We start from the raw sequence: 18,501 nt of genomic DNA, 5'->3' as shown, positions 1-18,501 counted from the left end.
TGCCAGGGGAGTCCAGAAGAAGGCAGATCCTCTAGAGGTGGAATTACAGGTAGTTGTGAGTCACCCAACATGGGTGCTGAGAACCAAACTCCAGTCCTCTGCAAGAGTAGAAAGCACACTGAACTACTGAGTCATCTGTCCAGCCTCTTATATCAGATCTAGTCAAAGAGAAAACAAAACTTTTGTGCTATTGAGTTTTCAGAAAGAGACACGGAAATATATTATGAAAAGTGGCTGCTTTACTCTCCGAGACACCTGGATTCCCGAAAGCCTGGGAATGTTCACTGACAGGTCTGATGTGGTCATTCAAGAGGCCCCAGCACTTAGCCAAGTACCCTGAGCATGGGAAGAAGGAATGCTGTTCACCTCAAGGTGTTTTCTGCCTTCCTAAGAAAATCCATTTGCCTAACAAATTAAGAAGCCTGTGTACTGCTTTATAAAATTTCATAACAGTGCTCCCTTGTGATTTGGTATATGGTCAATAGAGTTTGGTACACCCACTGTTAAACCTGGGAACTATCATGGGTAGTGTTAGAACTTGAATGACTTATATAAGTTTTCATTTAAAAAATAGGAGGAATTTAGTACCAGTCTCTTCAGTGTTAGTTGTAAGAGTTCAGAAAACTATAATAGACGACATGTCAAACACTGTTCCTGGTAAATAACACTGCTAAATAAATCTTACCTATCATGTTGATTATTGTTTATAACTTACTAATACCATGCTAGGGGGTAATGTATTTCTCATTGAAGGGGGTACAATCCCGCTGCCCTAGGGCCACAGATGCAGATTGTGTATATCTGCCTTGCATAGAGTATTGTAAAGAAGAGGAAATAAGCCAAATATAGCTTTAAGAATGGAAATGTATTTTTTCTTGAATGTCCTATTTTTCTTTTCAGCTGTTGAATTCTACTTTATTTCAAAACAAACTCCCGACCATTCCAAAGTATTTCGAGTTGGAAAGCCTTTTTTTGTTTCATAATAAGCAAACTGCAGGTGCAAACTCGGGGGAGACAGACCTTGGAAATTTTAAGTGTGTTGCTATGGCAATGGTTTGCAAGAATGTGTATGAGTTCCATCTTAGCTCACAAGCATTCAACTGAATTCATATGTGGCAGTTCAAATCACTAGGCACACAATGTTTGCCATTCATTGTGTCTTTAAAAGTTTAGGAAACAACTGACTGTCGCCTACAGCAATCACAATCCACAAAATACAATTTATTTATCTACTTATTAACTTACTTAAATACAGAAACTTAGTTGTCCATTATCTGCTCTAAATGGTCTCTGTCGCCAATTTGGCAGCTCTAGAAGCTTTGTACGTAAACTCAGTTATAATAATTTTCATCATTGTTGTAAATTCTTGACATGAAATAACTGTACTTTTTTTCTAGTGAATTTCACATTAACCTTAACAAAATTGACATACACATCAAGAAATGTGATCATTTCAAAACTGTGGAGGGTCTCTTTTAAAAGATCCTTCTCATATTGCAAGAATGTGGATGGATGTGATTGTATTTATGAACCCACTACCCCAGAACATCATCATCATCACCAACAGCCAAAGACTGACAAAAGCCACCATGTTTTCTCATGTAAAGGCTTATTTATCATTAAATGTTCCACTAATGCTTAGTGCTAAAACCTGAATGCTGGCCTCATGACATGGATAATAAAGGCAATGGTTTTTGGAAAAAAAAAAAGCCCATTCTTTTCTTTATAAATGGAATCCATAGAATACTAAAAATGTGAAGTTCTAAAGTTATGCATTTGGTACATAAATAATTATTAAACATTTTCTGTAAATTATAAGGCCTTTTCACCTAAAATTAGCAAGGCACAAATATTAATCAATATTATTTTTTTTACAGGATCTCCCTAGTCCCAGCCTGCCTAGAACTCATTATGTAGACCAGACTGGCCTTGATATATTTAATTGTTCACTAGTAAGAAAAAGTCGCAATTCTGGGAATGTGAAAAAAAAAATTAGCTGTGAATGACTCATTATGATCCAAAGTACCACTCATAACATGAGACCACTGGGGACTGGTCATCTCCTATATGTACTCACAAGTCCTGTCACAGGATGGCAAGCTACCAAACCTTGACAGCTAATGAAAGTTTATTCTGTTCTTTTTAGTTTGACCCATCATCCAACACAGGCTTAAGTACACGCACACACACACACGCACACACACACACACACACGCACACACACACACGCACGCACGCACACACACACACACACACGCACGCACACACACACACATACACATGCACACACACATACACACACATACATATACACATACGCACACACACATACACACACATACATATACACATACACACACACAAACACACACATACATACACACACATACACACATACACACACACAAATAGAAAATGTCAGTGTATCATAAGCAGTCACACACACACGCACACACACACACACACACACACGCACACACACACACATGCTGTCTATAACCCTTGCACTACTTGCTTTGACAATTCGTTGATGTATTTTAAAGCTGCACTTGCATTCCCTGACTCCTCCACGGGAAAATGGCCTGCAGCAATAATGCTGGAATTAAAGAAACAAGAACAGAATCATTAGCTACACAAACTGTCAAGTGGATCTAAAAAGAAAACCCCAGAATATGCAGCTATCAGCATTTTCCAGCTCTAACAAGCATCTACATTGAGTTTTCATTTATTTTAAACAAAAATAGACTCAGCTTTTTGAGAAATAGTCACTGAAATTTCTATGGAAATAGAACAAATCAACTAAAGTGTCTTTTACGTCTTTACTTGCTATGAATATGAGAATACAGAAATGTCTTTAGTCCTATATGCTTTCCAAAAAATAAAAAATAAAAAACCTGTTCTTTTTTTCATGTCAAAGGTCAATAGTGAAGAAATATTTCCAAAGAAGGTATGGACAGGTAAGTGGGTTACTCACAGGTCAGTTCCCAACTCCTCCTCAAGCCAAACCAAAATAACTACATTAAAGTGAGCTTTTAAGCAAGGATGGAGTGAGAGAAGCTAAAAGTTTCAGATGCTCAGGACTCTGATGTGATAACTCCAAGTAAGGCAAGGGAGCCTCATGGCGATGGTATCATAAGCATGCTGATTGTATGTCGGTTATGAGAAGCTGTACATGTGATAAAACCTCATATAGCTACAGATGCATGCACACTTGTACAGACACAAACACTAATGCAAGTATAGCTGATGGACTATGAGTCTCAATCTATACTGACATTAATATTCTGGTTTTGATATTGGACTATAATTATGCAAAATGTCAACATGCCAACCAGGCTGGGAATCTCAGTGAACTAAACTGCATTTTTTGTATCTTTTAGCTTTAGCTCCTCAGGAACCGACAGAGACTTCTTTACTCTGAAATCCCAGGCCTGAGGAATGAACAAAAAGTAGAGACTTCCCCTTTCCTTAGACATCTTCCATCCTCACAAAGCAACATAAGACGAATAGTGGCAATTTCCCACATACAGTGATCTTCTGCCTTGTCCTTTGTAACGTTGTGAATCTGCAATTATTTAAAATAAATAGTCTTTGTTTCATGAAATGACCTGCTGACAGTCGAGATGAAATAACGTGTAGGGATGAATGCTAAATGAAGTGAAATTCACTTATTCCAAACCACACATTTTTTAGCTGAAAGTGGTAACTGCTACCTGAAATAATCATTGGTTTTCATTTAGTTTCAACTTTTGAGTGTTTCACCATGATTTGAGGTAGGGGTACTGCTGCGAGACATGTTTTTACTACTGGCACCAATTTTTTAAACTACCCTTCTGTTACCTATCTTTGGATATTTATTTAACCTAAGGATTAAGACATAATATCACCAAAACAATTCAACAGCAGCAAAAAAAAAAAAAAAAACTGTATAGTTGATTTAAAAGAGAAAATTGGAATGTACAAATAAGATAAAACTGAAAAAATTTAAAAAGAAGAGGTAAGAGTTTTTTAATCTTAAATTTCCCATATTTATTTCTTGACACTACATTTTCTGCCTGATTAGCTAACTTTGTCGCATATAAGCTTACTCTGCAGTCTTCAATGCCTCATAAACCCTATTCCTCTAATAACTATGATGCGATCAATACATTTTCTTTCAAAGTCACATTATTCAATGGATTCTCCTGACTTCCATCAAGCCTAAATATAATGTCTTGTGACTTAGCAATTTCCTAACTAGTGTTGTATCCATAATTTGAATCTTAAATAACAGGAAGGAAGTAAAATAAAACAGAGAGGTCACTAAATAGAACACTTTCAGAGTTAGGAAGGTAGAGTTAATCTCTCACCTATTTTGATGTGAAATACATTTTGAGTTCAAGTCTTAAAATGAAGCAGCATTCATTATAAAATATACAAGAATGACAATTTATCAAAACAATCCTGCACTTGGATTATTAACTAAAATGTATTCTTCAGATTATCCCTCACACTAGCAAAGGCTTGACTTCCCTCCAAAACCACATCACAAAACAGTTAACGTGCCCTGAAAAGATTTCCCCTTCCTCACACAGCTTCCGCCAAAATAAAGCAGCAAGTCAAGGCAGTTTCTTGTTTACTTTAATAGAGTCTAAGCATTATGGTAGGTCTCCCTGGTTGTCCACCAGAACTTAATTCTAAGACCCTATTGCTGAACACACCAAACACATTGGTCACAGGACATGGGGAAATCAGGTTGGTACTGACCAAGGAGGTTCTCCCTGCTGGCTAGCTCTCATAGTCCTGAAAGTTTGATGTAGGCTCCTAGGGGGAAATGTCAACAGTTTTACTAGCTGTGAACTCTTTGAACTGTGATAATAACTGGTGTGCCCATAGCACGATGGTAGCATAAATGTTATGGGAGGACTGGATTTAAGGTCGACTCTGCAGGAGGAAACACATGCCCAGTACTAAAAAATCTGGCCAAGAACTCCTGGTTGTGGAGCTCACAGGCCCCAAAGGTGAACCTGCTACTCTCTATCATTCTGCTAAATGGACATAGTATCAAACTGCTTCTTAAATACATATCTCTCTGCCTGTAAATTAATGCAGCTCTCAGACCACATCAGAGAAGTTTCTTTGAGCAGTGGATGGTGGTTAACACAGAAACTTACAGCTGATCAAGGTGTAGAGAATGGGTCACTTTGGATTGCTTGGCCACAAGTGGGACATTTATATTACAACTCTAGCCCATGGCTCAGGGACCATTAAGGAAGAGGGAGTGGAAAGTTTGTAAGAGTTAGAGGTCAGCAAGAACCAGAGCATCTGGACATGACAGTCATCTGGACATGACAGAACTTCTACACTCATGAACTCACAGCAATTGTGCTTCCCCGAACAAATTCTGTACAAGATCAAACCAGTCAACATTCTAGCATGGTATGGAATGGGGTTCATGAGCTCCTACACCTAACTGAAGGTCTATGGATAGTTGGTCACTTCTGAAGGAGGGAGAGTCTGTTTTCTTTAAGGGTATGACTCCTGGTAGGTACACCAGGTTCCAGTAGATGGTCCCACACCCAGAAGTATATGGACAATGTAAGTTGAAGTCAATGTGTTATTAGAGTAAAAAAAATAAATAAATGAAAGAGAACACAAAATAGGGGTTAGGGAGGAGTTAAGGTGAAAGGTTATGAATGAATATGATCAGAGTACATTGTATAAAATTCTCAGTGAATAAAATATTTGCTAAAACAAAAAAGATAAAAGTGGTAGCTCTTAACAATGAAATGTTTTCACACCCATTACACTCTTTCCAAAGCTAATTCCATCAGTTATGACAAACTGAAGATGGTGAAGGAAATTATTCCTCGTGAACTCATAGAACAAGTTACAGGTTAAGTAAAACACCAAGGGGGTGGTAAATGCTGACATGTCCCATATTGCTGCAGAGATCCAATGACAGTATTCATGTGGATACAACAAAAAGAGCTGGCCAAGAAGCCACACCCCCGATGCTCTCTTCTCCTTTCTCCCTAAGGAAAAGAGCCAGTGCTGCTTCTGCTTTAAAAGGCCAGGGTCATGTTTTAAAGTTGAAACGTTTGAAGCTCACTACATTCTGGAAGTCAAATCTATTATTATAAGATTACTTTAAAAGCTAAACCTCTACTGTGCGTATAATGTATACTTCAAATTGCTGTTTGGGGGGAATAGCCACTGAATCCTGGTAGGGAGTAAACAGTCTCAGTTTAGATTCGGGCAGCAATTTAAAAAATGAAAGAAATAATTACTGCATCTTCCATATCTTAAGAAGTCTTAAAATTATAATTGTCAAAAATCTCAGTTTTATATCCTTGTGTATAAGAAGACTCTTTCCCTACTAATGAATTCAAGTGACTATAGATGTTTTTAACTACATTGTTTATTATGTTCAAATTGGGAAATTCATAAAATAATTTGTTCTCCACACCTAACCTTTTGTTCCTAGTATATATTTATAGAAAAATGCTTACAAAGTTTTGTTCCCACAGCATCTCACTTGGCATTTTAAAACTCTACTTTTCCGTAAACCTTTCTCAGTGATGAGACAGTTTCACAGACCGTGCTGCCCACTGCTCTGTTCACCACTTTCCCTCACAGACCGTGCTACCCACTGCTCTGTTCACCACTTTCCCTCACAGACCGTGCTACCCACTGCTCTGTTCACCACCTTCCCTCCCGCGTCCAGCAGAAGCCACAGTAGAACCTGACCTTCGAGAGGACAATGTGAAATTGGTTCGGGGATGAGAAGCTTTTCTAGCACTTTATAAAACATTTATTGACACAAAGCCTAAGCGTAGAAACAGTAGGTACAACATCCACCTGTGCAATTATTTAGCGTGTTCAGCCTCTGATTTTACACTGCAGGGTCCTTATTAAGAAAAGCAGAAAGGAATCAGAGTTCTCAACACAGTAATAAATATTTTCACTTCTAATGAATAATTTAGCTCTTTTGGCACACACTGTATGAAAAATAGATCTGAAATAATTTCAAAGTCTCTTAGCAAAGTGCAAGTTTAGGAAGACACAAAGAACAGGCAGTACAGAACTATATTGCTTTGTTTTCAGAAACTTATGCTTGCTTTCATGAGCATGCACTGCAAACTGTTTCTTCCTTGCTGAGATGAGATGTTGTACATCCTCTATGAATTTCCCTATTGTGAGTTAGAATTCCAAATCATCAGCTTTCTGAAATCTAGCAGGCTTACACAGAATGCTGGTGAGCCTGTGTAGTCTTCATTGTAAATGTGAAAAAAAAAAAGCTTTCCCTCTAATTAAGGCTAGCTTGACTGAATTATCCACACAATGACAAGATAAAAATTTAGTAGGAAAATCCCAAATATAAATTTAGGTGAGGTGACTTGGCAAAATAAAAAGCAATCTATGCTTCTAAGACCATTTTCTTTGGAATCTTTTGTTTTTAAAGAACTGTCAAATTTATTCAGATCCTAGATTCATGAGTTGTTTAACCCCTCATCTTACAAAGGACAAGATCAAGTTCAAAAAATAGAGGTAGGTAGTCTTTTGGTCGTAGAACTCACTCTGATGTACTTTCATTGCATGAATCAATTGAAGGAACATATTTAAAAGTTGAGTAAGCTAAAACAACAACAAACAAACAAAAACACCCAATCTGCTCATGTTGAGATTTGTGGAATTTCAGGTGAATCTGGATTGATTATAAGTGCAGTTCTGGAGTTTGGAAGAAAGAGCTGTGAGTGGGGAGAGCAAGGAACGCAAGAAGCGAGGAGTCTGAGGCTAAATCAAGAATTAAGCCAATGCTCAAAACAACAAGAAGAGAGAAAAAGAAAATAGTTAAACTAAAAATGTTTGTTTTACTATTAATTATGTTTATTCCTAAAACATTTTATTGTGTATTCCCTGAACAGCCAAGAGAGGAGGATTCTCTTAACTAAGGGACAGGAATCAACTAAGTCACACTGAAATTTCCTGAAGTAGTCTCATGTCACTTAGTAACAGTTGAAACAAAAGATCTATTAAAACAAAACACCTTTCACTATCAATTAGTGTTAGCAAGTATATAGTGGTTACATTAGATATTAATATTTAACATTTTGGAAAGAAGAATGGAGAATGATATTTTAAAAGTTTAAAATTTTTCTGTAACCTAAGATTAGTCCCAATTACCATATGGATTTTTAAATTGAAAAGGTAAAAGGAAATACATTGATCTTGTTAAATTCTACATCTTACAGACAATTCTGTGGAACTATAATCTTTTAATTAATTAATTAATTAATTAATTAATTAGAGACAAGGTCTCACTATGTAGCCCTGGTAAGCCTCGAACTTGCTATGCAGACCAGGCTGGCCTCAAACTCCTAGAGTCTACTTGCAAGAGCCTTCTGAGTGCTGGAATAAAGGGTGTGTATCACCATGGCCAGGCATTATGGTGCTTTTAATGTATTCTTTTTTTTTAAAAAAAGGCTCAGATACTTTCATAAAGAATTTGTTAATGATTTTGTGCATAAGACATAGTACCCTTGTTTAAATGGCATATTTTCAAAACACTCTCATATTTTAGAGTTCTACATCAATCAGTGCATACTTTTCTATTTAACCTCATCACACTGAACCTTCGTATCTTTCCCAAGAAGTTCAAAGATTTGATGCGTTGTTTAGGAGCTTGTTAGGTAGAAAGAGATGAACTGAAGTCAGTATTTACTTTCGTTATCACACCAGGGACTTCTGATTTAAATAACAGGCAAATTCTATTGTGATTGATATCTTAGCTAAGTACGAACCAGAAAATCAAGAATCTCAGAAATCTTTATTGTCATGACTGTCTTTAAACAATGGCCCAAGCTCACTCATCTTTAGTTTGAGACACTGTGGAGCAGGTAACAATTATTCAGCATTTAAAATCTTATTATTTTTAAAGTATGTGTATGTTTGTGTGTGCACATGAATGTCTGAGGAGGCCAAAGGTGAAATATCCCCCTAGAGCTGGAGTTACGGGAAATTGTGAGTTGCCTGATACGGGTGCTGGGAATTGAACTGTAATCCTCTGCAAGAGTAGCAAACATTAACTGCTGAACCATCTCTTCAACTCTGATTATTCAGTTTGATATTTTACACCAAAATAGATTTCAGTTTTGAAATGAATATTTTTGTGATTTCCCATAATTATTTACTGTATTCTAAACATTAATATTCATTAAGGAAATAGCAATATTGATAATAATTCCAGTAATATGAGTGGACTGTTTATGCAGCTATCATTGCACTTGCTTTCTGCTCTTACCTATACTCACTCCCTCATCCTCCACAGGAAATTAAGAGATAGGAAACAAAGTAGAATGGGCCATAATGAAAATTTGTTGGGCTGATTTACAAGCACACTTAAATATACTCTCTGGTCTGAGATAGTTATACCAAAGTATAAATATTGGGAAAATATTTTAAATTGTTTTTCCTCTTCGTCCCTCCTCCTCCTCCTCTTCCTCCTCCTCCTCCCTTCTCCTCCTCCTCATCCTCCTGAGCAACAGTTCTATCTTTGCCTCTTATTACTTATTAAGTCTTCATACCACCTTAGAGGCTGGGATGATACTGAAGGACGAAGTATAGTTGGCCTGATTTTATCTGATCTTACATTCTTTTTTTTTATTCTGTGACCATACAGCTAGGAATGCTCAAACACAAGGAATATATAGCAAAATAACATTACTTATTCTCTCTTTAACCCACACTTAACTATTTTCTCAAAACAAAGCACATGGCAGACCATAAGACATGCCCATTAATTGATACTACAGGATAAATCAGCTCACCCTTCAGTGCCCCTCTGCTTTTGTGACTATCTGTCCCAACTGATTAAGTGAATTTTCTAAGCACCAAGTATCTTGCTTTCCATTAGTAAGGTCAATGGTAACATTTAGTAGAGTTTTAGTAATTGCTTAGTAATTGCTTATATAATATAATGAAAACTTTCTGAAGAGAGATGGCATACTTGGTAAAGATAAGGCAACTTCTGGAAAACCGAATAGAAGCTATTCCTTGCCAAATTTCTGGCTTCTTATGTCCATCCTCTGGACCTATTATTTAGCAGCTACATATTTAGCAGTGCTTTACATTTCACACATTTCATAATGCTACTTTGAACTTTAAAGATATTGCAGTATTACTACAAACCTAATGGAAAGGAAGAAGTCATGGTGAGTAATAGGAAACAATGATCATTAAACCAATAGAGGATGAAAATTCTAAAAAGCACATGTACTCTTGCAAGGTACTCTCATATGTAGGTAACTTATACTTGAGATTTGAAAACTGGCTTTTGAGGCTATTCCTACACAATATCAAAATATTCATCTTAAAAAATACTTTGCAAAAATGTGACCTGTCAAAGTAGCTTTACTTTTGTAGAATGCATATTTTATCATATATATAATATATATAGTCACTACATTTTTATGTAGTATATACTTTTTCTTAATTTTTGCAGTGATTGATTGAGAAAGCATTTGCTTTTTTTTCCAATTCTGGGAATCAGAACCCAGACCTCATACATGCTAAGCAAATATTCTCCCACCCAGCCACATCTCCAGTCTTGGAATTTTGTCTTTGACTGTACTCTAGTAGAATTTTCAGTGTTAAAGACTGAAAAAGTCAGAGACAAGGGGAATTCCCAGTACTGTTAAACTTCTACTTTGTCCATGAATTTACCCATCAGTCTACACTGTAAACACACACACACACACACAGAGGCATATATATGTCTGGTAAAAAAAAACTAGAAATATACTTAGAGCCAAGATTGTATCTTTAAAAAGGTGATAAGAACAAAGACAAGGTAAGTTGATTTCAGGATTGACTTCTTTGGGAGATGAACTCCTTTGTTCCCCTACCATAATACTCAAAACTTCTACCAACATTACAGTTTTTATCATTTAAGCTAATAATATTTGAAGTGATGGGGTCTTCCTTTTTTCTTTACAAAAACACAAGTCTTACATTATGGCTGTGGGAAGTAATAGAAAAACATTTGACTCTTTTTTTGTTATCAACCAAAACAGCCAAACATGGTACCATGCACCTTTAATCCTCGCATTCAGAAGACAGAGGCAGGTGGATGTCTGTGAGATGGCAGTCAGCCTGAGTTGGTCTCATATGGAGTTCCAGGCCAGCTGGGACTACAGGGAGACCTGTCCCACAAACAAAACAAAACAACAAAAAATCATAAACCAAAAATAAAAAAGAAAAGAAAGTGTTGACTTCATCTGAGTATCAAAAATATAGTGAATCTATGACATTGGAATAAAAATATCCCTGAATTTTTAGAAACAGTTCTAAGTTACTGATGTCTAATCAAGCAATTCCAAATGGAACTGAACATTTGAGAAACAAGTAGAAGTGCACAGTGGTAATCACATCCAATTTATAACAGAAAAATAGAAAATAGTCCATAAAGTCTGGCTTACTTGTGGTGGCCACTCAGTTAAGACCTATTCTGCCTTAAAGCTTCTAAGATATTCTAGAAATACCCATGGATTTAAAATTTCCTCTGACTTTCTCCAATTATTTTGCATACTGGACTTTGTTTAGCTACAGTATTGTGCTTAGCTCCATCCTGTATGACACAGTGACTAGAAAAAAAAAGGGAGCCTTTAAGTTACTAAATTATCAGCTGTTACATAAAGGTAAATAGGACAGCAGAAAATGCAATCAATCATTCAGGATCAATAATGGTAACCTTAGTAGAAACAAAAGAAATCCAAAGACTAGCTATGCACAAGAATGTGGTATCATGGAACACTGCTGAATCAACACACGCACACACACACACACACACACACACACACACAGTGTGTTGTCTGTATTTAATCATTTTGGGTTCTGGGGTAAATGGCATAATGTTGCTCTGATCTAAAGGCATTTGAGTCCATGAGCCATAGGTAAAGCCAGAGAGGAGTAAATATTGTGATAAAGGGAGACTCGAGGTTATAGAGAAGACAAAATAATTTTTAAAATACTATTTTGTCTAATTACAGTCAAGTATTCAATATACTGCTCACCTATGGATTTTGCTAATGCTTGTAATGCTAGACTTAAAAGCACTGATGTAGACAACACAAAATCTTATTTCAAATCGCTCATTTACTAATTGTCCAGAGTATACCCTGCTTCCTGAAATATTTAAATGGAATGCACAGACAATGGCCTACAGTCCTTGGCTACATGTTTCTGTTTCCCATTTGGAAACTATGAATTATAAGCTATGAGGGCTTTTCCCACTAATTAGCATGCTGCCTTCAGCATACATCATGTGGTTAATTGATTGCACTTGTGGTTTGTAAATGTGCCCAGATGCTGTGGGATGAGTCCATTTCATAAATTAAAGGGGCATATGGAAGGAACACAGACAGTAGCATTTCATCATAACTACCCCAAACATCTTTAATATGGAATTCTGCATCACTAATTATTTCATAATATGTAAGCATTTCCCTGGTTAATGTCTTGCTGAGAAATTTCTTTTGTAGATGAATTCAAATGCTATTGTGACCAGATATTGAATAAGATTCCAGGGATTTTCTTGTTTTTCAATTCATTGATTAATTTACTAGTTTTGAGATAGGGTCTTACTCTTTATCCTTGGATGGTCTTGAACTCAATATGTAACTCTGGGTAGTCCAAAACTTGCCAATCCTTCTGCTTCCTCCTAAGTGCTTGAATGCTGATGTGTACCATTACATGGGTACTTCAGGGATTTTCTAAGTCCGTTCCTCTTTGCCCATAGCCTATTAGGCAACCTTGATTGTATGCTCAATGTAAATTCTACCCTTTAACACTGGATCATTTTGCTTAGTGACTAGCAGACAGCCGTCCAAAATAGAAGCATCTGTCCCAAGTTCTGCCTGTAGACTCTTAATGCTTTCTAGAAAATATTAGAGGAAATTTTCCAAATGAAGACTATAGATTTCGAAGAATACGACATAGAGGGAAAGGGATGGGGAAAAGGCAAGGAATTGGATTTTGTCTTCAACTTCTGAAAAAAAAATAGTATAAATGATCCAAGCCAATTATTCTTCAATCTACCTCAAGGTATGAAATATAAAGATTTTCACAATCTTGCTTAGATGATGATTCCTTGCAAAGCCAAAGTTCAAAAAGTAAGTCAAAAGGCACTTGCCACATGGTGAATCTTCCTTTGGAGAATGGAAATTCTTTCTATATGCAAAGTGCACCAATTAAATGATTAACCAGTAATCTGTGAAGGACCCATGAATATAAAGATGCCCATTTAAACATTTTAGATTTGTGTTTCTGGCACATGATCTTGATCAAATTCATTTGTACTTAGTACCAGAGATTTTGTCTGGATTCAAGAAGAATTTTGGAAGGATCGTTAAAATTAGAGAATTTATAAACAACTTGATGTTCACCTTTCTCCAGTCCTCTGAAGTTTGGGAGTAAAGCTGTGCCCAGCTCTCTCTGGGAGTGGAGAGTGGGAGGAGGCTGGTGGAGGAGCTGAGAAATTAATATCATTTCAGAACTTGAACTGGGCACTGATCACACGCTTAGGCTTCATTATAAAATCAACAAACACTTGAACAAAATATTCAAACATCATTCTAGACATGAATATCTACTTAAAAGCTACAAGGAAAAAAATCAGTGGTCACTTATCATAGGCTATCAATATTTTCAGCATAGATTTGAATCTTACTCAAGCAAAATTTTGATAAATATTCTAGATGCCTTATCCAAGGTTTGGCAAACAAGTTTAGTTGTAATTTCCAGTTAGCTACCAACTCCAATAACTTGATTCTAATTTGACTCCTACTTTCCCTCAACATAGCAAAGAGAAAAAGATTACGAACAACGTGTAAACAATGCACCATTTATCATCTAGAAAAGTATCTTCTATTCATGGAATTTCTTCCCTAATCTATGAAGCAGAGGTTCATTTAAAACAGCTGTCATCACAGACATGACATTCTGTCTCATAATTAAAGGAAGATGCAGTCAGAAGTTCCCATAAAAAGAGAGGCCAGCCTTCCTTCATTGGGAAGAAGGCTTTTCCTCCCCCACCCCAGCCCTTTTCTAATATGCAGTCCCTTCTGTCTTCCATCTGCTCCACCCCCACCTATTGTCTCCACACTCTGCCATGCATGCCAATCCCATCTGGACATACTCTTGCTTCTGTTAGCTTTAAATCCCATGGGTCTAAGGATTGCTTGAATGCCAAGGCATTTTCGCTCTTCACAAGAATAAGCACTAGCTAGAAGGGTATCAAAGAATTCCCCAAGGCACCCACATACATCAAGATATACAAAATGTCTTGCATACATAAATAGCAATGTTTAGTATCCTAGTCTATGATAAATTATTTTAGAAAATGTTTTTTATTTCTTTCATCTAGGAAACATTTCTAGAGATCAAAATCTTACTATCTTTGAAATAATAATCAAGTCAGTATTTCAAAAATATCAACTTTCATTATGCAACACACACATTATACCAATAAGCAGAATCAGTGTAAATAACTGTTACTCAAATCCTATCATCCTAAATATTTCCAGAAGTTAATCGAGTTCAATCATTGATCACGAATGCATTTCCTGTTATAACCAGCATGCAGATTAATTCAGACATAACACCTTAAAATTTCTCAACAAAATCTCACCCTGCCGCAAAAGCATGCAAGGCAAGAATATAAGCATTTTAGAGCAAAAATTTCACCAAATCATTAACAGTAATAAAGCAGTCTGGCAAGTATTGAAAGCAGATTTTTATTCATGCCTTTACCTGTACCAAGTCAATACATACATACATATATATGCACACACACGCACACACAAGTTTTGGTTGTTTTTGCCACAAGCATGCTGAAAAATCTCTGAAGCTCACACACAAAAAAGCAGCAGACAAGACTAAAAGCAAACATGCTCAGGGTTTAAGGACATTTCCAAATTTAAAACCTTCCTGCATTTCATACACAGCGTGCATAAATTTGACATGCAATCTCCGAGAAGAAACATTTCCATCTAAGTCTTAAAATTAATTTATCCGAATGAGTTTGGTCGTATTTTCATTCTTATTGAGTTTAAGCTTCTGGTATCTTAAACCCCGCATGCTGCAGAGCTAAGCTGTGCTCGGCGCGGCTGTGAGAGGACTACCTGCGAGTTTTCACAGTGCCATCTCATGTCCATGTCTGTCTGGCTACCCTGCGTGCTTAGAGCTTTTTTCTTAATTCTTAATGGAAATCCTAGGAAATTTAGTCCATCCTCTGAAATCAATACTGGTGACAGGAGAGCTCCCTGCCTCAGTGGGAGATCAAGATGATAAATTGCCTGCGCATCAGCCTGGCCTATCAGTGCCCTGCACACAGATGGGCGAGAAAAGACACAGAAAAGGCTCTATCAGTCACGTGTCACAGAGGAGCCAATGGCTGCCGCGCTACTGCAGGAAGGGATGCTGCAGTTCCGTCTGCATTGACGAGGCTGTTGGTACACAGCCCAGCCCGCGCCGGGCTCAAAAAGTCCCGGCTGCTGAATCTGCTCCGGCATTCAGACCTCAAGAAGCACAGAACTCTCTAACCTCTATACTCACGCAAGACCTATTTTCATGCACAGTTTCCCCTGAATCACTTTCTCTTAGAAATGACCCCCCCCACATCCCAGTCCTTAACTCCTGTGTACTTCTCTTCCTCAGATGACTATCATGTTTTTGCCTAATATTAAATTAGGAACTTTGAACTGAGTGATTATTATCATGCAACCTTTCTACTAAAATCTTCTCAAAGCTTTATAATTGTAATTATAATTTTATTTCCCAGTCAACGAATGGCATTTTCTCCCTGGAATGCTACGTTTGTAATGAGTATTTTTATGGGATGATTTTTGCAATGGCAATTATGCGACATTAAGAAATACATTTGTGCTTTTTGGAAATTAGAACTTTTCCTTTTAAAGACGATTTAAGTCCCAATAAATATGCTATTTGATTAACCTTTAGAAACAAAACCAACCAGACAAGAGGCACACATCTTGTTTCCTAGTCTTAAAGAACAAATGTGTTTTCCAGCAATGGAAGTCGGTTTTTTTGTTTGTTTGTTTTCTGTCTTTTTTTGTTGTTGTTGTTTGTTTTTGGTTCTGCAATTTAAATTCTTTGGTGAGCAAAGGCTTCACATCTGGATTGCCATATGGAAATGTGTGCCAGCACATCTGCTACCACTGATCAGAATGAAAGAGGAATGTGCTGCACAGCTCTTCAAGGTACTGAGATGTCTGCATATAGATTCTGATGATGTGCTAAGAGGTGATGGTTTTCAAATGACGGTATCATGAAAACAACAGCAAAAAGCTCCAAAAACCCCTACGGATCATCTTTATGAATAAAATGCTGTAAGAAAAACATGCCACAGGCACTTTTAAAATTACCTTTCATTGTCCAATTATAATGATAGTCATACATTTCAAATCCCTTGGAGTCACCCAACATTGCTTAGAAAAAGTGAATCTGAGATTAAAAACTAGTTGGAAATTCATCCTAAGTAAATGGTGACTGAGCTTTAGAATGCTGAAATCTCTAGCTTGCTCTGCTTTAACTACCACTTTAAAAAATGTTATGTGTGTATGTGTGTGTGTGTGTGTGTGTGTGTGTGTGTGTGTGTGTGGTGTATGTGTGTCTTTGTGAGTTTATGTGGAGGCCAGAGGGCATCATCAGATTGCCTGGATTTGGATTACAGGCACAAATGTGAACTGGACTCAGGTCCTTTGGAAGAACAGTAAGCTCTCTTAACTGATGAGCCACCTCTCCAGCCCCTGACTACTATTTTTTAATGTATATTTTAATTGAATTTTTGTGCATTTCATATAAAACATCTTTATCATCTTTATATCCCTTCCTCCATCCATACCCTCATACCTTCCGCACTAAATTTCATGCATTCTGTCATATATGTTAAGGCCTGTAAAGTCAAATTAGTGCACAAAGATGTTCCTCAGTGCAAGTTCATCCACTGGGGTCTAGTCACCCTATCTAGAGTCTCTCCCTTAAAGAAGATCAACTCTCCCACACCCAGCAGTAAGCAGCTGCCAATTGTTCCTCACCTAAGGTTGGCGTTTGCTGCCCATTTTCCCAGTTTTATGCTGTTTTATTTTTTTTGTCTGAGTTTGAATGGGTCTTATGGATGCTGATACCGTCGCTGTAGGTTCATATGAGCAAAGTCCCAGGAGTCTGTAAGATTCTGATTCCTTATGTCCATGCACCTCCCCCATGGCTCTTACAATCTTTCTGCCCCCTCTTCCACAATGATCCCTGAGCTGTGGGTGGGTGAAGTTTAATATAGAAGTCCTGTCCAGGGATGCGTGCTCCGCAGACTCTTATTCTCTACACTTTGACCATTTGTGGCCTTGTGTGTTCATTGCCCTCTGTTGCATGAGGAGGCTTTGCTGATGAGAGTTGAGAGCTGCTTAGTAAACTAATACATTTCCCTCTGGTTTTTCACACTAGCTAAGCATTGCTTATCTCTCTTGTCTCTCTGTCTCTCTCTGTCTCTGACCCCTCTCATTTTTATATTTTTTTTGGGGGGGTTAAAATCTCCTTCTAGTCCCAGCTGGCCTCCATCTCACAGATCCATTGCCTCTGCCTCCTGAGTGCTGGGATTAAAGGCATGTATCACCACGCCCAGCCTCTCTTTCTTTTTATTATTACCTATTGGAAAATGACAAAGCATTTTTTCGGTTTCTCTAAACATGTTGTTTTGTGTTCAATTCAATAATAACATGATCCTTGACAGTCAGACATTATTCCTTTAAAACAAAACATGATGGCTTAGAGCACTTCTCACAAAAAGAAAATAATAAATATCAAATTTTAACACTAAAGCTGCTCAGCACAGCACAGCATTGGTGTAGCTAAAGTCAGAAACCTAAGTCATCGTTGATAATGAATTGATCAGATAAATGACAGCCCAACCCAGCAGAAAGCACTGCAAATGTAAAATGTAACATTATAAACTCCTGTGTAGTTAGATGGAGATGTTTCTAGGATATATAATCATGTGAAATCCAAGCCACAAATTGAAGTTGTGAAGACTACTGCTGACACCCACACATGTGCACACACATGCACACATGCACACACATGCACACATGCACACACATGCACACATGCACACACATGCTCACACAGACACACACATGCACACATGCACACACATGCACACATGCACACACGTGCTCACACAGACACATGCACACACACAAATAAATTGTTTATATGCCTGTGTCCACAAGGACATATAATATCAGTTAATAATGGTTTCTCTGATAAAAGTGACTGAATTAAAAAGGAAACTGAGGTACAGGTTGATTCTTTATAGAAAATGCCATTACTAGTTTGTGCCATTTTCTACATTTTCATCAAGTATCAATATTATGTGTTTTCTAAGTTGAAAGAAATTAAAACATAACACCTGTATTCATTTAAGATGAACATGACTGACAGATGTTT

General features: G+C 37.2%; 1 protein-coding gene across 30 annotated transcripts in view; it reads right to left on the bottom strand.

Annotated features, from left to right (window-relative positions):
* Nrxn1 (neurexin 1) overlaps positions 1-18,501 on the bottom strand; it is a 1,171,927-nt gene that overhangs the window by 42,396 nt on the left and 1,111,030 nt on the right. Inside the window, exon 1 of one of the 30 annotated variants that reach the window (XM_017795579.1) lies at positions 15,162-15,365. The exons of 28 other annotated variants lie outside the window; for them this stretch is intronic. In XM_017795579.1, coding sequence (XP_017651068.1) covers positions 15,162-15,194 — 33 coding nt within the window. In that variant the 5' untranslated portion in view covers positions 15,195-15,365. Of the gene's footprint in view, positions 1-15,161; positions 15,366-18,501 lie in introns of those variants that run through there. One more of the 30 variants, XM_017795578.2, reaches the window with a different exon arrangement.

This window comes from Nannospalax galili, unplaced genomic scaffold, assembly GCF_000622305.1.
Source record: "Nannospalax galili isolate Female #2095 unplaced genomic scaffold, S.galili_v1.0 scaffold286, whole genome shotgun sequence".
NCBI classification, from domain to species: domain Eukaryota; kingdom Metazoa; phylum Chordata; class Mammalia; order Rodentia; family Spalacidae; genus Nannospalax; species Nannospalax galili.
This window is presented reverse-complemented; position numbering and strand designations above follow the sequence as displayed.